This window comes from Nicotiana attenuata, chromosome 10 (genome assembly GCF_001879085.1).
Source record: "Nicotiana attenuata strain UT chromosome 10, NIATTr2, whole genome shotgun sequence".
In the NCBI taxonomy this organism is placed as follows: domain Eukaryota; kingdom Viridiplantae; phylum Streptophyta; class Magnoliopsida; order Solanales; family Solanaceae; genus Nicotiana; species Nicotiana attenuata.
Window position 1 is genome coordinate 20,775,115 of NC_031998.1, and position 26,287 is coordinate 20,801,401.

The following is a 26,287-nucleotide window of genomic DNA, read 5'->3' on the forward strand; positions in this document are numbered from 1 at the left end:
AATTGAGCCATTGGATTTCTCTACTTGTTCAACTACGTGTTTATTGTTGTTGATTGAATGGCCATCGATTGACCGTGCCTATTTATTATGTGTTGCTTAGGAAAGGATACATATTTAGGTAGTTGTTGAACAACATCACTCCTAACGTATGTGAGAGATCAATACGGAGGGTTTAAAGGTAGGTTTAGAAATAACAAAGCCTTGACGTGGTCATAATGAGCGGGTAGATAAAGCTAACTAGCGTAGTTCAAGAGAATATGTCTAGTAAATTATTGTAGTTGCTCGAGAGAGAATTACAACACCTAAAGTGCTCACGATCAGTAGAGAATACATTGGCAAAAATTGTAGGGAACATAGCTAGAAGGATTCCGACAATTGGGGAAATCATAACTCTAGACCTGCTTAATTTATTCTCCAACCCTTTGTCTCGTTAGTTGATAATTTTACCGCTTTGTAGTATTTGCTAGTTAATTAGTTAGAAATATAAATCTCAATCTTTATAATTTAGGAAATTGTTCAAGCTTGTCTTCTTAGTGATATTAAACAGATATAGCTAAGCCTTAGTTCTCTGTGGGATTCGACTCCGAACTTTTAGATCGGATTATATTTGCAGCGACCGCTTATCCTTTTTAGGACTAGAGTTGGGCGAAATCAAAATACAATATGAGAACTTCCTTACAACAGGTACTGAATTAGTAGGAGTCTCCACACTAGTGTCTCGAATGAAGGTTACGTAAGCCAAACATTCATTCTCTGCCATTAGTTGTGGCTTCATGAAAGAAACCGATCGTGAAGAGACTAAGTGTACCCCTCCTATACCATACTAGGTACCTCAGGTGTAGCCAAAGTAATAATCTTGGTATGAAAATCTAAGATCACATGATGCGGAGACAATTAATTTATATCAAGAATTACCTCAAAGTCCACTATATCAAGCAGCAAGAGGTCCACTAACATATTGTGCCCATGAACAGTAACTACACAAGACCGATATACTCAATCTACTATAATAAAATCCCCAATTAGTGTAGAGCCATAAACACAAATTTCAAGTTATTCAAAAGGAATGATCATGTTCAACGCAAAGTATGATGGCACATATGAATAAGTAAAACCAAAATCAAATAATATAAAGGCATCACGATGACATGCTATGACAATACCCGTGATGACTACAATGCTATTATAGATAATAAGTTCAACCTTGTATAGTGTGGGGTTAAATTTTTCTTTCATAGGATCAATTTCGCTTATGGTCACTAAACGTTACCAATCGCATCATTAATGTCATAATAATTGTTTTTATCTCAACAAAATCAATGAACTATGTATTAGTCTCTCAAAAATATTTCCTTCGGTTCACTTTAAGTGATTTTTTGTTCTTTTTACACATATTAAGGAATTCACCTTTTAATATTAATTAATAATGAAATTGACCATATTAAATTTAATTTGCTCATTAAAAATATAACATACTATTCCTAGACTCTTTACTCCAAAGGCAACTTTGGAAAAACGAAGTTAATTATTTCTTGATATTTGAAAAAATTTAAATATTGTGGGCTTAAAAAAAAAGGGGGGGAGCAGAGGGGTACCATTTACTAGAAAGTCAAACTTCGGACACCAGGAAATAACGTAAACATTTTGACAATGCCTTCGTCCCCAAAATGCACAATGGAGGTTTCGCACTAGTTTATTTTCTCATCTTCGTCGGCAACTTAGCTGAAGCTTCACCAATCGACGGAGTAAAACCTATTATAGAGCATTTAGTAAAAATTTCCAACGAATGGGGTAGAAGGTATTGTTTGTGAATGAGTAATGCTGGAGAAGTTGGTTCGAAGATTCAAGGTTTGGTGCTGAGGGTGAAGGGGGAATGGTTCAAATGGTGGCTGTGTTGGGGTTTGTAGCGACAAGGTCCTTGGTGCTTGAAGCTCGCGAAGAAAAGCGTCACTTCTTTGAAGTTAAGCCCACAGTTATAGAAAATTTTAAAAATACTAAACATATCTGAATTTAGTACTATAAGAATCAGTGTACTATTAAATAACTAATCTCAAATTCAATATAAATAATGATAATCTGACTTCTAAAAGGTTAGATTCAAAGAACCGATTGCTTTTTGTTAGGATTTTTTGCGAGTCATTGTTTGAGCTAAAACTAGGTTTGTGACTTTAGGAATAAAATAGGTAAAGTTTAATGATCATATATGAAATTAAGTTGATTGAACTTTCTTTACTCATCCATAAGTTGCCCTTTACTATGCATACGATTCAATTTTTTAGCCCAAATGATAGCACATAGAGGTCTTAACTGCTCGTTGTTGTTGAAATTTTGGGTTGGATGTTCAAATTCTTTTATTAGATTCGACTGGATTAGATTTCTTCCATTTATCAACATTAGGGTAAAATTAAATTGGTTTAACTTTCTGGCAGTTTATTCTTGTTTTCAGATACACTCCCTGTTTGTTTTTGGACCAGAAAGGAAACTCTCAATTGGCTAAGAATCATCGTTTTGTTTTAGCAGAATTTCATTCCAGTTAAGATTTCTTCTGCATTACTGATAAAGGTATGTTCAAGAATTGTTCCTTTGTTCCTGTTGTGGAATTTTCTTTCTCATTCATATTTGTCTATCTTTTTCTTTTGAAGTATCTTTTCCACCTCTCTGGATTGGTTAAGAGAAACCGAGAAACAAATAAAGAAAACCTAGAATATTGAAGAGAAAAGTATGGCAATGTTGTACTTATTTATCATTTTTTATTTTTCTTCAAATAAAAATTAGAAAAAAAGAAAGAGGAAGGAAGAATATGCAGAGTGTTATGAATAGAATTCTATTTGGAGTGAATGTCTATCTTGTAGAGAGTTTTACTTTGTGGCTAAGTCATTTTTCCCCTATAAATAGAGGGGTCTTACCCCATTGTAAATCATCTCATATCAATAAGAATCCCTCTCTCTCTTTCTCTGCAATACTCTTCTTCTTCTTTTATGTTTTATAACACGTTATCAGCACGAGACTCTAACCAATTGAGTAGAAGCTTTGGATTGAGCATAATGATTGTCAATTATTCTATGAACTTCCTTCATGATTAAATTCTGGATTTAAGGTAAGTATTTTACTTTATTTTTCAATTTTAAATTCTTGAAATTCTATAATTTGATTTTATATACCAGCAAAGACGATAAATTTTGTTTGCAACTCTAATGGAGTTTGAAAGAAATTATAACCACCCAAAGTGGTAAAATTTCTATGCCTTGCCATGATTAAATTCATGTATGATTGTGGGCAAAGAATTGAAAATCCGTCTCATTGAATTTGCTCTATTCTCATTCCCTTTAGAGAATGTGATAGCAGTATGTGATAAGTCTGAAAGAAGACAAAAATTATTACTATGAAGGTATCAATGGATGTGGACGTGGCAATAGACGAAATTATAATCGTCATCATTGTGATACTGAGAATAATAAGGATTCTTAAAATAATCCTTCACTATGTGAAAGTAATATTTGTCATCAATTTGACATGAGACTTTATAAAGCACATATAGATGATTATGGTCCATTCACGATGTGAATGTGACAACATCTGATTTATGAATATATATTCATTCTTGGAAGAATATAAACGTGCTAGTGGTAGTGAATATGCCACACTCACCTCTAGAAGGAGATTTGAGAGGAAATAAGAAAATAATTTTATTATTATTGCATGAATGGTCATTGACCACCTACCTATTGTGGTTATGCCAAAATATTTTGGTAATGTAATTATTACAGGGCAAAAGTAGTTGAAGCAACATATCTTGCTTATAATGATTTTCACCATGACCATACTGGTACAAATTTTTCCTTGAAAGAGACGTTAACCATATGATTAAATTCATGTATGATTGTGGTAAAATTTCTATGCCTTGCCATGATTAAATTCATGATGAATATTGTGGTGTAGTAAGTCTCAAAGAAACTTATTCAATTTCCAAAGTATACGCGAAAGCGGTTGATTATATTGAGACTATAAATAAAAGAAAGATTTAATATCTTCTATTACTACAACTTGTAGTGGGGTAATATGTGTGTGAAAAGCTACCCGCTTTATTCTCCAGTTTGTACTACACAAACAAAAGAATGCCACAATAAAGAGAAGTTCATTGATATAAAAATCCATATCATAATAAACTTGAAGTTTATTGATAATTACACACGTCATGGTGTAAATCTGAAGTTTATCAATATTGATAATTTATTCAGTTGGCATAATTGGTTTAGCCATGTCAATTTAAGTATGATGTGAAAAAAATAATAGAGAATTCACATGGGTAAATATTAAAGAACTAGAAAGTTCTTTACGAATTCTCTTATATTGCTTGTTCTCATTAATTAATAGATCAACTAAAATTGGGATTGAATCCCATGAATGCTGGAAATATCAAAGGTGAATATGGGCCCATTCACCTGCCATGTATACCACATAAGATGCATCTATGAGATGGTTACATGTGCGATTATTATTAACCCGCAACATGGTGTTTGCGAGGTAACTTGCTCAATAATTTAATTTAGAGCATATTCCAAATTTTCTATTCAAGAAGTTCATCTTGATAAGTTGGTCTACATCGCAGCTAATTTAGCAAAATGATTTATTGAGTGGCTCCACTTAATAGCTAAACATTTGCTTATGAGAACAAAGTTTTGTATATCAGTTTGATATACGTTATATACGAAAGTATATTAATTCCTCCCCTCAAAAGTGGTTCATGGTCAGGAACCAAATAATTCTATCTTATTATCATTGATGTGCGGTGTATATTTTGATTAACACCATAACGCACAAGATGGGTTCTCAAAGTTGAGGAAACAAGTTAGTTTTTCTAACATGAGGGGGAGACAAGATAAACAGTTGAGAAAAAGTTACGTAGAATGAATTATCATGTGTACATCTAGATCCTCGAATAAACTAATATGAACTTGAAGTTCATAAGAGGATAATTCATGTGCAATTTATTGCAAAGCATGCCAGACGCATTTGCTGACCCAAAGAAAGTAACTATATTCTCATTGCAAATGCTCCTATTAATATAAGTCCTAGAAGGACAAAGTCTATGGTAAGTTTAAAGCGTATAGACAATCAGTTTCAAATAAACTTCTTGATAAAGAAGATGAGCAAATGATCAAAATGATCATAATAAAGGAGGCAAGTGATCGAGAAGATCACATGACATAACACTTCATAAAATCTCATGAGAGATTCAGGTACCTGAATATATGAATGAAGAGATCTCTATGTTATGTCTTTATGAAAAATAAGGAGGTTGGAACCGATATAAAATATTTGTCGACGACATCTATCATAGCGCTAAGATATATGAGGATCTTAAGTCTATTGAATATAGACACAAAAATATTGGCCAAATGGAAGAGCCACAATTCAAGTATAATTTGAATTCATATGAAAGACATGCAATTTTGAACATGTAGTTCAAATATTTGAAAGTATAAAGTCAATGATATGTGCAAACAGTTTTCAATATCTTATATGTCTAGCATGACATGAAAACTTGATATGCATCTAAAGTCTATTATATGGCTTACATGACTTAACTTATATGACAATCCATGAAGGATTTAAATTGCTTGAAGCATATACAATTCTTGATCATGAAGTACCACATCCTCATTGCAATTTGTGCATATATGTATCTTGCTATAATTATAAGCATGATAATATGATAGCGTGAATCTCTATGGAGATATTGAAAAGCCATTCCACGACATTATATGAAGACATTATATATCTATCAAGAATGATGATTTCAAGGTGCAATATATTCATTCAAGTTAATATGGCTGATTTGTTCATCAAATCTCTACCAAAGATCTTTTGAAGATGGTGCACAAGATTGGAATGCGAAGGCTCAAGGATGTGAATTGATGCTCTCATCAGGGGGAGTTAATGCGCGTTGTACTCTTTTTCCCTTACAAGGTTTTGTCCTACTGGGTTTTCCTTGCAAGGTTTTTAACGAGGCAACCAAAAGGCGTATTATTAGATATGTGTACTCTTTTTCCTTTTCTAGAATTTTTTTCCCATTGGGTTTTATTTTAGTTAAGGTTTTAATGAGGCACATTACTTATTGAGTAGACATTCAAGTGGGAGTGTTATGAATAGAATTCTATTTGGAGTGAATGTCTATCTTGTAGAGAGTTTTACTTTGTGACTAAGTCATTTTTCCCCTATAAATAGAGGGGTCTTACCCCATTGTAAATCATCTCATATCAATAAGAATTCCCTCTCCCTCTCTTTCTCTGCAATACTTTATAACACAGAGCTTCTTTTTTTTCACTGCCAAAGCTTAGTCTAGTGGTATTGGCGGGAGTCTCCCACAAAATAGGTGTGGTTCAATCCCGCTACCCCATTCCCAACCCTCCTGTGCAATGAAAATGATATTTTTTTTATTTAAAATAAACCTAACCCTAGCATAACTCCAAGCCCATTGTTTCAGTTAGTGGACATTCAATAATACTATCTTCAAGAGCAATGGAAGAAATCGAGAAGTGAAATGATCGAGAGGAGATAAGCTCGAGCAACTTTAACAAGAGAAAATGGATTTTTATACGTAGTACAAACCTACAAGCTTTACATTTGAAAGAAACGATGAAGAAATTCAAAGTAAAAGCTAGTTTATGGCGACCCCGACTTTATTTACCAATCGTTGTGAATCCTCATAAAAGAGATGAACTCTCTTGTTTTCACGGCCTAAATATCCTCTAGTGATGCAAGAAATGTTTTGTATAGCTAACCTTAACCGTCTTTTGTTTTTTTTCTGGTTAAATCATCCTCTCTACTTGCTAGAGCATGGATGTAATATATTAATCAACAAATACAATTTTGACTTACAATGAAACATGCTCTATTTAAAATAGTTAGAAGGATTTCAGTGTAAGCTCTCAAAAAATTCTAACTATGTTGAGAGGTATGACCTTGGCCTCTCCTATACATAGTACACCTTCAAGGAACATCAGAAAGATACATTATCTTTCAATACATGTTACTATCCAAAAAGAAAGAGTTTTTGTGAAGCTTCATTCTAAAAGATGAAAATTGCAATCTATCTATGTTTAGTGTTCACCCTTTGCTTCTTTGGGAAGTTGTTGGCTATCTATGATCCATGTCAGCTCTTTGCATTTCTGACCCAATTTGCTAAGCTGTCAGCAACCTTGTTGCCCGCCTTGCAACAATGTTTTATTCTCCATATGTCAAGCTGATTCAACTGGTTTATGATCTTTATCACTGTATCCCATAGGTTCCATGGAGGATCACTATTATTTAGAATCCAGTCAACCAAATGTTTTGAGTCACATTACACCTCTAATTTTTTAATCCCTTTGTCCATACACCAATCAGTGGGATTATACTGGGTTCTTTGTTGTCGTTGCTGATTTACAACTAAATTTTCCATCTGTATTGGCTGTCCAAATTAGATGGTCCAACTGATTAGGAGAGCTAATTGAGCAAGCTTCCAAAGACCAGTCCAATTATCCTACCAGAAGTTAGAATTTCCTCCAGTTATGTTTATGCGTTTGATAAGGTAAAGGACAGACAAAAGTTTCACATCCCAAAAACGAGTTCGTCTAATCTTTCATATTTTGATCTTTTACTCAAATTCAAATAGTCAGTCCACTCTGACTTTTATTATACTTCTGGGGACACATGACCTGATTATGGTAGATATTGTAGGGGTCAAATTCACAGTAACAATATATCATTTTCAGGAATTTTCCTCTTTTTTTTTTTTTTTTCTGTCATCACTGATTTTCTCTGTATTTGTTCACAATGAGTCAAAGTTAGCGAAATTGCTGCTTGTGAAATGTGAGAAAACTTCTACATCTCTGTTCATGTTGTCTTTATTTATATGCAGGAAACAAATAAAGATAAAGAAAAAGAGGAAAGCAAGCATAGTGACCGGAAAGAATCAGTTATCAGTACGAAGCTTGAAGAGCAAATGGCGTTACAAGTTATAACAACTGTTCTAGAGCCAATTATGGACTACATAGTCAAACCAATTGGACGACAACTTGGTTATCTGATTTCTTATAGGAGCAACATCCAGAATCTGAAAGTTGAAATGGAGAAGCTGAATAAGCTTAGAGAAGATGTGGAACAGTCAAAGGAGGAGGTTGAGAGTAATTTGGAAATTGTTGGAGATGGTGTTAAGGACTGGCTAAGAAACACAACTGAAATCCAAAAAGTGACCACCACTATTTTTCCAAGTGAAGCTGATATTGGAAAAGGATGCCTAAGGCAATGTTTGATTTCGCGTTATGTGTTGAGTAGGAAAGCTAAGAAGATGACTAATACTGTCATTCATCAACGAAATGACGGGAGAAATTATGAGAAATTTACCCATCTTGCTCCTCCAGTTGAGTCGTGGATTAGGAGCAAGATAGACTCTGATGATGGTATGTCAAGACAATTAGTCGTGGCTAATATCATCGAATCTCTAAATGATGAGGAGATCAATATGATTGCGATGTGGTCCAGGTGGTGTTGGCAAGTCGAGAATGGTCGAAAAAGTTATTGCAAAGGTCGAAGGAAAATTTTTTGTTTAATAAGATTGTGTCCGTGATAGTTACCCAGCAATCAACATGGAAAAGCTTCAATCCTTAATTGCAGAAGCATTGGGCCTAAAGCTCGATGAAAGGAGTGAGATGATGAGGGCTAACAAACTGAAAGCAAGATTAAAGATGAAGAATAAAATTCTCCTAGTTTTAGACGATGTTTGGCAAAAGCTGGATCTGGAAAAAATAGGAATTCCCTTGGGAAAGGAGCACGAAGGTTGTAAGGTCATAGTAACATCGAGAAGCCACGAAGTATGCTCTTATTTGCTTTTGAAGGGGATAAAGATTTTCACAATAAAGTCATTGTCCAAAAAAGAATCATGGGATCTCTTTAGAAGAAATGTTGGTGACAGAATCAACGATCCTGTCCTGAATAAAATTGCACAAGAAATTGCAAAGGAATGTGGGGGATTACCCCTTGCAATATTAACTGTTGCAAGTACATTGAAGGACAAAAGTCAGGAAAATTGGATAGGTGGACTTGCACAACTAAGATCAGTCCTGCCAAACAACATCACAGGATTGGGAGATGTATTTAAATCTTTGAAGCTTTCTTACGATCATATAGAGAGTGATGAAGCGAGGAAGTTATATTTACATTGTTGTTTATTCCCAGAAGACTACTCTATACCTCTGGAAATTCTTGCCATACGTGGAATGAGTTTGGGCATGTTCATAGACGTTAATAGTCTTAAAGAAGCTAAGATAAGGGTGAACTTCTTAGTTTATAAGCTCACAAACTATTTCCTGCTACAAAAGGGCAAGGACGATAGCTCGGTCATAATGCATGATGCTTTTCGAGATATAGCCATATATATTACATCTAGAGAACAACATCTTTTTGGGATAAACCATGATTTTAAGCTAAAAGAGTGGCCGAGGGATATTCACCATGAAGAGGTGACCTGCATTTCAGTACGCTTAACTACAACTGTAAAGCATCCAAAAACATTAAATTGCCCAAGATTGGAGCTCTTAGAATTAGAAACATGGAAAACGTCTGTCTCTCTGCATGATGGTATTTTTCAAGGGTCGAGAGCGCTTAAAACAATCGAAATATCTCGCATGAAATTTTCGCTGTTGCCTTCATCAATTGGATTGCTGAAGAATTTGCGCATGCTAAGATTGATTGATTGCGAGATGGAGAATATATCAATGATAGGTGAGCTAGTTAACCTTGAGATTCTGAGCTTGAGATATTCAAGATTTACTGTTTTTCCAGCTGAATTAAGAAGGCTAGAGAAGCTCAAGTGTTGGATTTAAACTGTTGTAAATCCATTACAAGTATTGCACCAGGCACTCTATCAAATTTTGTTGAGTTAGAAGAACTTGACATGATGGGTTGTCATAGAGTTAGATGGGAAGTGGGAAACAAAGTTGAACGAGATGAGAAATGTTTCACTTGTTGAATTGAAGGCGATGCAGAATTTGACCTCGCTAAGAGTTGATATCATCTCTGACAAGGCTATCCCAAAAGATACAAGTCTTCTGGGACCTGAAAGAATATTTCATACGCATAACGCCGGATAATCGTCTTATGTCCTCTATTCCTCCTAATCAGTACTCTAAGACGATACAATGTGTATTAAATGCAAAACATGTAGTGGATTGGATTCAAAAAATTGTAGTGGGTGTTGAACACTTGGTGTTGGAAGAAAGTCTGGCAAAGCAAATAATTGATTTGTTGGCTAGAGAAAGTTTCCAGCATGTGAAGAGGTTAGAAATCAACAGCTGTCATGAAGTTATATATATTGCAAATACATCGGGTTTGATCAATCTCAGGAAAACTCCAGGCCGATATGATTGTTTTGCTAACCTTGAATACAATAAAATTCGTAGTTGTACGGATATTGTTTATTTCCTCTCGATGCCATCAGTGCCGGAGGCTTTGCCACTTCTTACAATTCTAGAAATGTGGGGCTGTAAGAAGTTGGAACAAGTGTTCCTCCTAGGGGAAGAAAATCTGGGTGGTGGACGTGGAATCCAGATTGATAAGGTCAAGTTCCCCAGATTGGAGAAAATAGAGCTTTACAATTTAGAAGCACTAAATTGTTTCTGCAATGAGATTCACGGCATCCAGCTCCCTAGCTTACATACCCTGACTATCAGCAAATTACCTAACATCAGAGGATTCTTTCCCAATGATGACAGCCTTTCAACAGAACCCAACCATAGTGCGAACAAGCAATCCCTTTTCAGAAAAGAGGTGCACAACTTACGCCCAGTTTCTTATCAACTGTATTACTTTTACATTAATTTCCTTTTATCCCCAAAACATCGGCTCTTTTTCGTCTATAACTTAAATTTTTTGGTAGAAGTAAGTGCTGCTTGTTGCCTCTTAGTTAGTGGATAAAATATTGTAAGGATTAAAGTGGATACTTACCTATTTCCAATCATTTGGGCGTCTAGTATAGACACAAAGGGAAAAAAAAAGAATGTCTTACAAATCTAGAGATCATATTTTAGTAGTAGTACAAGTACTGAAATCAGGTTATTTATCCATATATACCTTATCAATGTCATAATAGCAGGAATCTGTCTCCATCTACAAATTGGAATTCTTTGGGGGTAAGAAACTTGAGCTTTCAAGAAATGTCTGCTTCACATTCTCTCTCTATCTTTTAACTTCATAACATCAGCACTCATGTTCATGTCTTTTTTCTTCTTATTTATCCAGCATGATTGCTTATAACTACTTAATCAGTAAAAGATGATTATTTGGTAGGACACATTGAGAAGTTTAAGGCATCTGGAACTCTACGATTTGGATGACGCAATGCTCTTTCACAACCAATTACTTTCCCGATGCTGCTTCAGAAAACTTGACTCTTTAAGTATGTCGAAATGCAAGAATGTGGCTCCTTGTTTGTTTATGGATGTTGTGAATGATGATGCTCCAAGTGCAAAGGATGAAGAAGAACAAGGAGAAAAGGTTTCTGAAACCTCCCTATTTCCTCATTTGACAAGTCTAATTCTCTCAGACCTGCCAGATTTAAGGTCTGTTGTTTCACAAAATATGCAAAAGGTTCCATTTGGTTATAACTTGAAAGCAGTATATGTAGGCTTCTGCAAGAGACTACTTCATTTCTCTTCACTAGCTGTGGCCAGGACTTTTGCACAGCAAGTTGAAAATATGTCATTTGTTGTTTGTAATGAGATGAAACACGTATTTGTTTTAGAGGAGAATGAGGTGGAAGGAGCTGATCAAAGTCAGATCTGTGACATCCAGTTTCCGATGTTGCGGAAGTTGAAACTTAGCTATTTACCGGCAATGGTAAGTTTTTGCAAGGGGGCTAACAACATTGACTTCCCAAATTTGAATGAAATATACATTAGTGCCTCGAACAACTTAAAAGGTTTTGTGATTCCCACAGATGGAGATCAATCCAGTGACATGCATTACCTATTTGGAAGTAAGGTGCGTAAACATGCCTTTTTTAGAGCTTTTATTTATACTATTCCAGGTATTAAATCTTTATTTATTTTTTCCTATACAAATTGGCTAGGGGTGGCAAAATGGTTAAAAGAAAACAGTTAACCACCCATATTATCCACTAAAAAATGGGTTGGATAATAACTTTTTAAATACAGGTCAGATATGGATAAGAACCATATTATCCATTTAGAAAATGGATAACTAATGGATAGTTAATGAATTTAACTTTTACATTTGTAAAGCCTCAATTGGGGGTTCCTCAAGTTTGGGAGACTAGAAATTCTCCCAAAAGTGATCATATTCATGAAGGCATGGATAATATGGTTACCCATATTATCCGCCGGTTAACCCGCTCTTTATCTGTATTAAATATGGGTCAGGTCGGATAATTTATCCGTTTTTTCATTACCCGTTTCTGACCCGTCCCATATCCAACCCGACCCCCTGTTTGCCACCCCTAAAATTGGCAATTGAAAGTAATGACCTATGTGTAAAATAAATAGGCATTTTACTTTGAAAGAGCACTGTTTAGCTAATAAATAACCTTTACTTTTGTATGTTGCGCAAAGATATAACATTCTAGCTTTAGCATGCAGATTCTATGAAACTTCAGTTTACTCCAGAAGAAAAGATTTAAGACTTTCTGTTGGTCAAATTTCTAAAGCATAAGCCTTTTTTTCACATGTATCAGAAGTTCAATAAATTACTATTTAATTGAGAAGTAAATGTAATATGAGATAGAGAATGATCATTGAAAATCCATTAGTGGTTTTAGAATAGGTAGTCCAACCAAATAGAGGTGCATCCCATCTGAGACTGTCTTTCCTCAAGGGCAAGAACTTTGCTAGATCCACATCATCAAATGTTGGCTCTTATTTACTTATTTATTTTGCTGTATTTTGTTGAAATTGCTCTGAAACTGCAGCATTTGATTAATCATCGCTTAGCCTTGAATGTCATTTTCAATTAGTTGTATATATACCTTATCATTTGGTATGTGAGGAGTGCAGAACTTATTAAAAGTTTATTCCACTTGGTACTTGATAGACAATTTTCCCTCTTCGTTGAAATATTGCATATTAGCAAACTCCCTGTACTATTATATCTTGTTGCACGATTTAATTTCTTCAATGTCTACTGGAATATTAACCCGATCACAATATGGCTGTTGAAATTGATTTAATAGGTTTCATTTGGAGGGTTGGAGAGTATGGTACTCCTGAATTTAGAGAGTAAGTTATGGTACCACCAACTTTCAAACACACAATACTTCAGTGAACTACAAAATTTATTTATTCAAGGCTGCCACGAGATCAAATACGTGTTTTCTTCTTTTTCAATCGGGGCCTTGGTGAATTTGAAGAAGCTAAAGATACGTTGTTGCTTCAGTATTGAAGCCGTAATTGTAGAAGATGAAGGAGGAGAAGGAATGAGCATGAAACATCTCTTTCCTAAATTGGAAGTTTTAGAACTACAAGAGTTACCAAAGTTGGGAAGCTTTAGCCAAAGAAAACATGATCTACAATTGCTCTCACTGAAAACTGTGACGATCAACTATTGTAGTGAAATGCAGATATTTGCTCAAGGATACATAAGCACACCAAGATTAGATGAACTTCAAATAGATGATAAATCCTTTCCCGTGAATGACATAAATAACTCCATATGCCAAGGATTTGAGGAACAGGTTCGTTTTACAATTCCTTACATTGGTATATTACCATCAAATATAATGATGTTTTCCTTTGTCCTTTCGGTACATGCATGCCTCTATTTATGTGGCAAAATTTCCCTTTCAAACAGAAATCCCTTTTTTTTTAAATTTAAATTTTTCTTTATAATTGTCACTATTTTAAAAATTGGGTGAAAATCATTTTGATCCCCCAAATATGCCTTAAAAATCAAACTCCTCCAACATTAAACAATAGACATTGTGCTCCTCCTTATAAGATTTAGATGAGAAAGAGCTCAAAGGATTATCTTATTAAATCTAGCAACAGGCTTTTAAAGACATGAACTACAACCAATTAAAGCTAAACTGTAGGCAACTATCTGCTAAAGAAGCTCCCACATAATAGGAACTAATAACTACTCCTAGATATGCTCCAAAACATCAAGAGACTTATTCAAGCTATAACAAACTAGTAAATGAGTTAGTGAAAATATACAGAATATATGAGTTAGTGAAAATATACAGAACATAATATAGGTAATACACCCCCTCAAGTTAGGCATGGTGCAATAATGCCTAACTTGGAACAACACCTAGTAAATGCTGATTTAGGTAGTGGCTTGGTGAAGGTATCAGCAAGTTGATCACAAGCATGAATATGAGTAACATGAACTTGCTGAGCTTGAACCTGGTCACGGACATATGCACAATCTACAGCAACATGTTTCATACGGGTATGAAACACTGGGTTTTGAGATAAATACGTTACTCCAACATTGTCACAATAGATTGTTGGCGTCTTTGAAATGGTAACATGTAACTCATGCAGTAAGTTTCGCACCCAAGTGAGCTACGAAAGTGCATTGGCCACTGATTTGTACTCTGCCTCGGTGGATGAGCGAGCCACAACATGTTGCTTTGTTGATGACCAACTAAGTAGATTTGGTCCAAAGAAAAGGATGTAACCTGATGTAGAGATTCTGTCATTCTGATCGCCTGCCCAGTCCGCATCAACATACATGTACAAATTAGAGTCAGAGCTGCGAAGGATGCGAAGTCCTGAACTCGCTGTTTCTTTGAGATACTGTAGTACTCTTTTAACCACTTTCCAGTGATCACCAGTCGGCGCATGCATAAATTGCGACATATTATTGACTACATAAGAGATGTCAGGCCGAGTGATGGACAAATACTACAACTTTCCCAGGGTGCACCGGTAACGCGTGGCATCAGTAGGTGGAGAACCATTACCTAGTCGAAGTGGTACACTGGAACACATGTGAGTAGAAATACCTTTGCAATTGTCCATATCCAGTTTGGAAGGAAGGCCCGAATGTATTTTGATTGAGAAAGAATGAGACCATCTGATGCTTTCTTAACTTCAACATCCAAGAAGTAGTTTAAATAACCAAGATCCTTCAATGAAACAGTGTTTTTGAGAGCGCGAAGCGCAAAAAAGTGACAAGGGCTCGCCTCGCTTCAAAAGCGAAGCGCACGCTTTATTAAAGTGAAGCACAATTCTTAAAAAACATAATGTAAAATTATAAATAATCAAAAACTTCAATTTAAAAACTTAAAAGTAGGTACTAGGTACCACCAAATCATCCACAAACCATAGGACGAGCAAAATCAAAGCTACTAAATTACTAGAATCAACATCTTATTCTTCTACTCTTCTTCTTCTTCTTCTTCAAGATTGTCAAAATCTTGAATTCCTCTATTATCTTCATATTGCTCGTCATCTTCTTCTTCCCCCTCCTATTCATGATCACTTTCATCTTCATCAATTAGGGATAGGGATTGACTTGTAGTAGCCACACTTTTTCCCTTCCTAATTGAGCTTGAACTTGGAGTATATCTCCTTAAACCATAAGGATTCTCCCCAATTCAACCACCAACCGCAACATCACACCAAGTGAAATTAGAGTCGCCTTCAAATACTTCTTCACCTTCACAATTTTCGAGGACTTCGGTTAGCCACTCATTAGCCTCATCAATATTGTCCAAAAGAATTGGATCAATTATATTGCGGTGGTTGTAGCTACGCCTTAATGCTCTATTGTATTTTATGAACACTAGATTATGGAGGCGCTTCAAGGTTAGTCGATTCCTCTTCTTTGTATGAGTCTGCAAACAAGATGTGTCAACTAATTAGTAGGAGTTTGGACAATTGAGATATAATTTACTTTATCTCAAAACACGAAATAATTCTTTTTATTTCTCACGTGTTCGAAAACACTCCAGTTCCTTTCACATCCGGATGAGCTACAAGTTAAACTTAGGACTTTGATGGCGAAAGTCTGTAACTCCGGAGTCTCTACACCATATTGGTCCCACCACTCAACTATAGAAGTCAAAAAAACTGTTCAAGAGTTAATAAGTATAAAAAATATATTAAAGTTAGAGCTATAAAATATAGAAACACTTGGTCACCTGGCGACTTCGTCTTTCTTTGTTTAATAGCAAGTTGGAGCTTAAAAAGTCCTTCAGCTGCGTTGTAAGTAGCAAGCTGATCTACTATCTTTTCTTGCAAGTCTTCATCTGGGGTCAAACTTGATAACAACCTGATGGAATCCTGTCCACACTTCTTTAGCCAATGAATTATTCTCATGCTGATCATAAAAGAGTGACGGGTTCACAATTAGTCCAGCTGCATGCAAAGGTCTATGAAGTTGCTCATTCCATCTTGCATTATTCTCATGCTGATCATAAAAGAGTGACGGGTTCACAATTAGTCCAGCTGCATGCAAAGGTCTGCTCATCAGTGAATGATGCTTGAATAGCTTCCTTGGCCCTATCCATAGCTTCATAGAGGTAGCCCATTGGTGGTTTTTGCTCCCCATCCACCAAACGGAGTACTTTAATCAAAGGGCCACCAATTTTAAGAGCATGAAGGACATTATTCCAAAAAGAATAAGAAAGAATAATGCGTGCAACCTCTTTCCCCGCACTTCCCTTTGCAAATTTACTCTTGCTCCATTCCTCTGAAGTGACCAACTTTCTCAAATTGCCTTTTTGCAAGTGGATACTATGCAAAGTGAAGAAAGCAGTGGCGAACCTTGTCTTGCCTGGTTTCACCAAATTTTTTGCATGGTAAATCTTCTCATCATATTCAATAACAAGGGCCGCTGAGAAATATAAGAATGTACCCTAATGCCCTGGCCAAAAACTATAGAGAAGGGTTTTTCCTTGAAAATGTACCCGAACATCAAGTTGATACAATGAGCCGCACATGGAGTCCAATAGACATTCTTGTACGCTCCTTCAATCATGCCACCCGCTTTCACATTTTCACTTGCATTATCAGTGACCACTTGAACAACTTTGCTTGGGCCAATCTTTTCGATGGTGTTCTAAAACAAGGTGAACATTTTGATGTGGTCAGTGGATGAGCCGCTAGCATCAATGGACTCAAGAAACAAACTTCCCCTGGGAGAATTCACCAACACATTAATAATCAGTTTCCTAGTTCTTGCCGTTCACTTATCCATCATAATGGAGCAGCCATACTTGTTCCACACAACTTTATGCTCTTCAACAATTTTATTAGTCTCCTCCACTTCCTTATTTAGATAAGGACCGCTTATTTCATGATAAGTGGGAGGCGTCATTCCAAGTCCGTATTGACCAACGGCCTCAATAAAGTCTCCAAAAGTGTCATAGTTGACACAATTGAAGGGGAGCCCAGCATCATAGACCCATCGTGCAAAAGCTCTAACTGCACGATCCCTCATAATGTCTTAGCAATTTTTTGTACATCTTTTCCACCAATCTTTGCTTCCGGCTTCTTTGGGAAATAGCAATCTATAGGTCCTTTAGTCGATGATCCATGGCTTGAAGAGATTGCATCTCTTCCCCGTTTTGTTGGAAGTGACAATTCTTCAATGTCATCATCATCATCATCAAGATTGGTCACCATTGGTTGATGACTCGTTTGATTTTTTTGCTCCTTTCTTTTTCTCAACAAAATTCGTTATTTCTTCCCTCACCTCCGGTGGGCATTTCGGACAACTTATGACATTTCTATCGCCACCAATAAGATGGTATTTAAAGCGATAAATTCCACCTGTTGTCGTCTTGTTACAAAACTAGCATACAACATTTGTATTCTTCTCATTAACTCTATCGCCATATCGCCAAGCCGGGTCTTTCTCTTTAGAACTTTGAGACATTTTGAAGTCCCTATTAAGATATAAGAAAATACATAATCAAATAAACTGAAAATACATATAATATATTTAAATAATAATAAATTTTCTAAAATGAAGTACATATAAAATTAATCAAATAAACTGAAAATATAACGTATATATAATTAATTTTATATGCTGAAATATAATAATAAAATGAAATACATATAGTAATTAAATTTATATGCTTAAATATACACTAAAATGAAAAGGAAAAAGAAAGAGAAAAATGGTTACTCTGTTTTGGATTGGAGAAAGAAAGAAAGAAAGAAAGAAGAAGAAGAAGAAGAAGAAGAAAGAAAAAAGAAAAAAACGAGAAGAACTGAAGAAGAAAGGAGAAGAAGAAATTACCTGGGTCCTGGACTGGCCGAGCCGCGAGTGAGAAAGGAGAATGGGTCGAGCTCGAGTGAGAGAGAAAGGGTCGGAAATGCCGTCTCTGTTTTCTCGATCTTCAGCTTCAGCAGGTAAAACCCTAGGTGTTGTGACTGTTTTCTCGATGTTACTGTTTTGTCGAAGGGGAAGAGTATTTTTGTCGATTTAGGGGTCTGTTATGTATAATAGAAAAACAGACCCAAATTTTTTTTTTTAAAACTGGCCCTCTGCGCTTTTTATACAGAAGCGATCGCTTCTTCGCTTCCGTCGCTTCGTCGCTTTCTCCATTGAAGCGTGCACTTCCACAGATCGAGTCGCCTCAGGCAGCTAGAAGCGATACTGGGTCGCGTCGCGTCGCTTCACGCTTAAAGCGACGAAGCGCACGCTTTTCTAAACACTGCATCGAAAGTCTTTCTGCCAAGGAACTGATGACAAATTTAATCACTTGTGGATGGTTTCCAGTGATTATGATGTCATCGACATAGACAATCACATAAATAGTTTCAGCCACATGCTTCCACACAAATAAAGAGGTGTCGGATTCTGTTTTAACAAAATGCATTTTCAACAGATGTTCACGCAGAGCATTATACCAAGCCCTGGGGGCTTGTTTGAGGCCATAAATAGCCTCCTTCAATTTGCAAACATGAGTCGGAAATTGCGGATTAGTAAAAGCTCGGGGTTGAGACATGAAAACTTCTTCATCCAGTTTTCCTTGTAGGAAAGCATTATTGATATCAAGTTGATGGACCAATTGTGTTGCACAGCTATAGATAGCACCAACCTGACCGTTGTCAGTTTAACAACAGGACTGAATGTCTCATGAAAGTCTAAGCCAGGGCGCTGGGTAAACCCTTTAGCAACTAGACGAGCTTTGAAACGGTCTATAGAACCATCTGTGTTTCTCTTGATCCGATACAACCATTTGCAGTCCACAACACTTTTGGACGTGTCTCGCGGTACCAGTTCCCATGTCTGATTTTTATCAAAGCATCATACTCTACTTTCATTGCTTGTCTCCACTCTTCATGTTTATCGGCTTATTTGAAAGTTACAGGAGTAGGAGCCAAATGAGTCAGAAAAGATAGTTGCTTTTTGGCTTGAAGATATTGTAGTGGGACCTAGTTATAATTCGATTTGGTGGTGGTGGTGGAATTCGGGGCAACAGGTATTTTAGGGGAGGGATCAATTACTGATGGGTTTGTGGAATTTGGAACTTATATGGGTGGACAAGTGGCTTCTCTGATGGTCGGGAGTGGTTGCTGGGATGGCATGTTGCTAGCTGTGTTTTGCGTCTCTGATATGTGAGCAAAGGTTTTATTTGTAGCAGTGTTGTACGAAGAAGAAGGGGCAGGGAGTTGTGAAGAAGAAGGAGCATGGAGTTGGGAAGAAGAAAGAGCAGGGAGTTGGGTATTACCTGATGTCTCTACAACTGTTGGTACTTGGTTGGTGCTGTTAGAGTGAGCGTCGCTACTGGAATAAGTAGTATTTTGAGAGTTGGACTCTATAGGGAGTGGGATAAGTGATGGAATAGAGTGGGGAGGAGATTGAACTGTTGTTGGACTGTCCTCTTTGGAGTCAACAACTTCCCAACGTAATTGTGAAGTATTTTTTCGTAATTGGATGAACATCTTTTTATAAGGAAATTCTTTTTCAAAAAAATTGGACATCACGACTTATGAAAATTTTGGACTGGAGTGGGTCAAAGCAGATATGAGCATACTGCGTTTGCGACATACCTAAATACACACAAGGGGTGGACCGGGGTTCAAGTTTATTTTTGGTATTAGGTTTGAGCCACGGTAACAGAGACAACTAAAAATTCGTAGGGTGTTATAGTTAGAGACCAAATAATATTTGGTAGGGTGACTCATTATTTAGGATAGAAGTGGGAAGTCGATTAATAAGGTAGACAACATAATGACAGGCAAAAGACCATAGTTCATGTGGTAAGGCTGTTTCATGAAGAAGGATTTTAGCCGTTTGAAGAATATGGCATGTCGATGTTCATCTATGGCAACACGTTGTGGTGTGTATGGAGGTGAAATTAAGTGTTCAATGCCATGTTTTTGAAGATAGGGCTGAAGATCGATGAACTCACCCCCTCCGTCTGTATAAATTGAAGAAATTTTCTACTAAAGAATAAAGCTTGGTGAATATTGACGCAACCTCACTTTTATTTTTTAAGGGTGTATTACATTTGGTGTATTGATCAACAAAAATGCAGTAATATAACTTTTTGTAGAGCGATAAAACGGGTGATGGTCCCCATAAATCACTAAAGACAATCTTGAGAAGAATATTACTGGACAAAGTGAGTCGTTGGAATGGCAAACGATGCGCTTTATTAGACGAACAAGCATTACAAAATTCAAACTTTTCTTTGCTAGTAACAGGTAAAGAAAATTTCTTCAGAATAAAAGTTAAAATTCTATATTGGGATGACCCTATCAACAGTGCGAAAGTTGAAGTGGGGCTTTTGTGGAGGCAAGGTGAATGGATGGTTTCTTGGATAGCAGACTCGGCCACTCATAGAGTCCATTTTTGCTTTATGCAGGTCCTTCACAACGAAAGTGAAAGGAAAAAATTCAATAGATGTGAGGTTATCTTGACAAAACTTAGCAACAGAAATGAGGTTCTTTTCAATTGATGGAGCACAAAGTGTGTCAGAAAGCTTAAAAGTAGTTTTAGATACTTTAATTAGAGTTGAACCAGTGTGAGTAATGAGAATGGTTTTACTGTCACCCATGGATATTTCTTCTGTTCCCATATACTCTTCAAGGTTGTGAGGCTCGGTAGTGACATAGTGAGTTGCATCAGAGTCTAGGACCCAAGAGTTTCCGGTCAATTGCAGGCCAGACACAAAGTTAGCCTGAGCTTCAAGACAATTGTGCGACTTGGAGCGACAAACATCTACTGCGTGACCAAACTTTTGGCACAATTGACATTTGACAGATTGCTTAAATTGTCTCCTGTTTTGCTGATTGTTGGAATTCGATTGTTGATTGTTGGAATTCCATTATCGAGACTGAGGCGGTTTCCATGGCTTATTGTTGAAACGAGGATTGATCCTGTTGAATTGAGGAGGGGTGTTAGATTTCTGGGCAACAACAGCTGTGATCATAGAGGATGATTTTTCCAAATCTGTGAGCTTGTGAAATAATTCTTCAAAACTCAAAGAAGAGTCTCGTGCGCATATGGCAGCAGAGATTTCACGGTACTCGGGGCCAAGGCCACTTAGATTTTTGACAATTAGTTCATTGTCATTGACAGGTGAACCAACAACTTTGAGAGCATCAGAGAGAGAACGAACCTCCTGTAAGTACTCTGCAATGGTTTTAGAAGCCTTCTTGGTATTTTGCAGTTGATCCCGCAAACTAAAGATGCGAGTATGACTTTTGTTGGCGTAAGCCGTGTGAAGGAGTTGCCACACTTTGTTAGCAGATGGTGATGTGGCAACAGTTGGGGCAATGGTGGGATCGACCGATGCCGTCATTGCTTGTTGATTCAATTGATCATGAGAAAACTAGATCTAATCATTGGGATTTGCGACAGTATGATCATATTGGGTAATAGTACGCGATGGAGCAGTTGTGGTTCCATCAAGATGTCCCATGAGTTGATGCCCATTTAGTAGCATCACAAGTTGTGCTTTCCATGTTGGAAAATTGAGGTTACCTTGTAGTTTAATAGGTAACTGAGCAACAAGATTAAATTGTACCACATTAGTGGTGTCAGAGGTTGCTGGCTGGCAGCAGCAACATCACTAGAGTTGGTAACTGGAGCCATAGATGAGAAAGCTTAAAGGAAATGAAATGGATCTAACTCGGTGGAGCTTATTGAAACTCTGGTACCATATAAGATTTAGATGAGAAAGAGCTCAAAGGATTATCTTATCGAATCTGGCAGTAGGCTTTTAAATACATGAACTACAACCAACTAAAGCTAAAGTGTAGGCAACTATCTGCTAAAGAAGCTCCCACATAATAGGAACTAATAACTACTACTAGATATGTTCCAAAACATTAGGAGACTTATTCAAACTATAACAAACTAGTAATGAGTTAGTGAAAATATACAGAACATATGAGTTAGTGAAAATATACAAAACATAATATAGTTAATATTTGATTGATATTAATAAGATCTATTATTATAATATTTTAATTGTGCCCATATCTTTCATTATTAAATTTCAATAAATTATATATGATTGATTATCTTTTTTCATTTTTTAAAATTTTGAATAAGAATTATTTTCACTATAGGTAAATTTATAACATAGATTAAGAAAAGTATCGTAAGATCAAGGCCGATAAGATTGAGGATAAAATAGGCATTTTAAAAATATATTTAATTTTCGAGGAGCAGAATGTCTATTGTTTAATGTTAGAGGAGGAGTTTAATTTTAAGGTGAAGTTGGGGGATCAAAATGATTTTCACCCTTTTAAAATTCTAACTATTAAAAGAATGCAGTGAACTTCAGTACTGTAGAAAAAGGGATAGAGATATTAGTAATGAATTGTATTGCTTCAATTTCATAAGCATCCCTTTTCTCCATGACAAATACCCCTTGTGGATTAACCTAGCTTGCACTCTTTGTTTCATAATTCGTACATTCATTTGAGTTTTATTATTACCGATTACATGAAATAAATTAATCCAGTTATCGTGTCAGTTTCTATTTCATTTATATTTGTCTTATCTTGGGTCTTCTTTCGTGCAACTTCTCTTCAGCGTGCAAAGAAAATGAAAGAAGTAGCAGAACAAATAGCAAAGGAAGAAGAGGAGTTGCAAGAATTTGTAAGAATTCACAGCTAACTCTCTTTGTTTCACAATGCTTATTATATTTACTTGAGTATTATTAGTTAATATTAATCAGGAAATCTTGTTTGTTTCTATTTCATTTATTCATCTTGTTATTGTTGTTATTAACTTAACTACACTCTTCTTTAGGATGAAGAACATACAACTGAAGGAGAGGAGGACGAGGAAGACTGATCATGGTAAGGTCAAGAATCCAAAAGTGCGGAGGAGGAATACCTACAAGTATATATTTCATGTAAGCTTCACCTTTGAAAATTATAGGTTCAATAGATTGCTAATCTTTAGCTGCTGTTCCTCATAAAGACCTCTGCTACTGGGTTGAAAAAACCTTAGCATTGTTCTTTATGATCTTAGTTGTACACTTTTAGTACATTCTTGAATTATACTTCAACTAATTATCTTCTTTTTCCATTTTTTTTTTAGACATGCTTACTCCTATTTAAGCACTAACTTTATTATAGAGTTATTAAATATCAATTTCCTTAACCTAAATATTTGCAAATACAGCATCCGACGAAATGTCATAGTTGATCCAACTGGAGTTGAAGCGAGTAATAACTCTACGATAGAAAATTCTGACCAAATCACCATGAGTTTTGTACACTTGTCATTATCTTGAAATGAATTGATGTTCCAATCAAGTTTGGCCTTGCATATGAGTAAGCTTTGTAAAGAATGTAGGGACAAACTTTTATATGAATGGATGGTACGTGTTTGAAGAAATGCCAATGAATGTTTTATCCATACATGATGGATTTCGAACTTAAGTTCAGAAGTTTTTATCACAAGTGAGCAATCTTATTATTATATCTTATAAGCATGTTTTTGACTGAGACTTACCTAAGTTGCTCCGACACGGAAGTTGAGGGGCCGCATCCCATGTCGGCAAGACACTAGTATGGGTGTGGGTATGGGATCCGTACCGGACAATTTTGGGTACTTTGGCCATGACAAACGGAAAAATTTGAGACGAGATACAATTTAATTCCCGAATCAGAACCAAAACTAGGGTAAATTTGAAGAAAATAGCATACCTTATCTGGGAAATCAATCTTTTACCTATCTACAACTTGAGAAAAAAAAAGAGAAATTCACACTTTACAAGCTATACGTAAGTATTCCACAAAATTTATCATAATTTAGAGATTTTTTTACATTTTTATTTTTTTGAATTATTTTTAGTTGGATCTCCGCACCTATGTCTGTACTAGGATCCGTATCCCTGAATCTTAGAATTTACATCTCGAAAGATCTGACCACTAGATCTGCACCCGTGTCGGACACCCGCATCCGTGTCCGAGCAACTTAGATACTTACTACTACTATAATTTAAAGCTTGGGCATTTCTATATGTGTGTATAACTCAAAGTGAATTACTTTCCTATACAGTATGAATGATTAGCTGCCTTAACTGATCAGGATAGAAACACAGAACTTAGCAGATGCCTCCCTTAGTCATAAAAGAGTAAGATAACCATTTTGAGCTAAAGAGTTGTGAAAATTGAGAACAGTACCAGTTTTGAGTTATGAGCTCTGAGCTTATCTTATTAGCTTATATATGATACTTTGAGTTTAAGTGCACTTATTTGATAGCATGCATGTCTCTTTAAAAGTTATTATAACTTCTGCTAATGGCTTTGAATAAGGTTCTGCTTGCTAAGCCAAAGGACTTGTGAGAAAGCACGGGAGAATATTTTATTCACATGTTCTAACAATGATACAATGAGTCCTATTTATATATAATACATGTGCTACTCCTACTACATATGGGATTAGGGCTATTTACATGTAACTATTTAACTACCAAACTAGCACTCCCCCTCAAGCTGGTGCATATAAATCATGTGTACCGAGCTTGTTACATATATAACTAATATGAGGACCAGTGAGGGACTTGGTGAAAATATCAGCAAGCTGATAATTCGACTTCACAAATTTTGTAGCAATATCTCCTAAGAGTATCTTCTCTCTAACGAAGTGACAATCAATCTCAATGTGTTTAGTCCTCTCATGGGACACCGAATTTGATGCAATACAAGTTCCATCTGGCTGATTTCACCAAATTTCAACTCCTTGAGTAATTGTTTGATCCAAATTAGCTCACATGTTGCCATAACTATTGCTCATATTCTACTTCTGCACTCGACCGAGCAACTATATTATGTTTCTTGCTCTTCCAAGACACCAAATTGCCTCATACTAAAACACAATATCCAGACGTAGAACGTCTATCAGAAGGTGATCCTGCCCAATCAGCATCTGAGTATCCAACGATCTGCTCATGGCCTCGATCCTCAAAAAATAACCTTTTGCCTGGAGTTGATTTTATATACCGAAGAATGCGGACAACTGCTTCCCAATGACCATTACAGGGAGAATCCATAAAATGACTTACAACGCTCACATGAAAGGAAATGTCAGGTCTGTAAGATAATTTAATTTACCAACCAGATGCCTATATCTTGCAGGATCGCTAAGAGGCTCCCGCTGTACCGACAGAAGTTTAGAATTCGGATCCATTGGAGTGTCAATCGGTCTACCACTTGTCATTCCTGTCTCCTCAAGAATGTGTAAGGCATACTTCCACTGTGAGATCACAATACCTGAGCTAGACTGAGCGACCTCAATACCTAGGAAATACTTTAGTCTGCCCGGATCCTTAGTGTGAAAGTGTTGAAAGAGATGTTGCTTCTATTTAGTAATATCATCATGATCATTGCCGCTAATAACAATATCGTCAACATAGACCACCAGATAAATATAGAGACTTGAATCAGAATGCCGGTAAAATACAGAGTGATCAGCTTCACTACGAGTCATGCCAAACTCCTGGATAACTGTGCTGAACTTACCAAACCAGGCTCGAGGAGACTGCTTTAGACCATAAAGTGACCGACACAAGTGACATACAAGGCCACGAGACTTCCCCTGAGCAACAATCCCAAGTGCTTGCTCCATATAAACTTCCCCCTCAAAGTCACCTTGGAGAAAAACATTCTTAATGTCCAGCTGATAGAGAGGCCAATGGCGAACAACAACCATGGATAGAAAAAGGTGGACTAATGTTATCTTAGCCACGGGAGGGAAGGTATCACTGTAATCGAGCCCAAATATTTGAGTATATCCCTTGGAAACAAGACGAGCCTTAAGTCGATCAACCTTGCCATCTGGACCAACCTTGACTGCA

The 26,287-nt window shown here is 36.3% G+C and overlaps 2 protein-coding genes across 3 annotated transcripts; both read left to right on the forward strand.

The window, feature by feature from the left end:
* Positions 1,618–9,877, forward strand: LOC109233633 (disease resistance protein At4g27190-like). Its single transcript, XM_019399512.1, has 3 exons — positions 1,618–2,562; positions 7,904–8,605; positions 8,637–9,877. Exons 2-3 carry the CDS (start codon positions 7,988–7,990, stop codon positions 9,864–9,866), a joined length of 1,848 nt encoding a protein of 615 aa, XP_019255057.1. The 5' UTR covers positions 1,618–2,562; positions 7,904–7,987; the 3' UTR covers positions 9,867–9,877.
* Positions 10,127–23,867, forward strand: LOC109233130. Of its 2 annotated transcripts, XR_002069042.1 has the most exons (6): positions 10,127–10,809; positions 11,329–12,021; positions 13,226–13,726; positions 23,011–23,076; positions 23,230–23,335; positions 23,608–23,867. XR_002069042.1 is itself a non-coding variant. In XM_019398901.1 (5 exons), the coding sequence occupies exons 1-5, from the start codon at positions 10,141–10,143 to the stop codon at positions 23,272–23,274; spliced, it is 1,974 nt and encodes a 657-aa protein (XP_019254446.1). In that variant the 5' UTR covers positions 10,127–10,140; the 3' UTR covers positions 23,275–23,495. The 2 variants fall into 2 exon arrangements, 1 of the variants encoding a protein (XP_019254446.1); XM_019398901.1 differs by lacking the exon at positions 23,608–23,867 and having other exon boundaries at positions 23,230–23,495.

Bases quoted from the DNA above. Each gene is read 5' to 3' on its own strand.
- LOC109233633 (XM_019399512.1), top strand. From the start codon at position 7,988: ATGGCGTTACAAGTTATAACAACTGTTCTAGAGCCAATTATGGACTAC. The intron at 8,606-8,636 runs CCGTGATAGTTA...ATCAACATGGAA, and splicing joins TTTGTTTAATAAGATTGTGT to AAGCTTCAATCCTTAATTGC.
- LOC109233130 (XM_019398901.1), top strand. From the start codon at position 10,141: ATGTCCTCTATTCCTCCTAATCAGTACTCTAAGACGATACAATGTGTA. The intron at 10,810-11,328 runs GTGCACAACTTA...ATTATTTGGTAG, and splicing joins AATCCCTTTTCAGAAAAGAG to GACACATTGAGAAGTTTAAG. The intron at 13,727-23,010 runs GTTCGTTTTACA...ACTTCTCTTCAG, and splicing joins GCCAAGGATTTGAGGAACAG to CGTGCAAAGAAAATGAAAGA.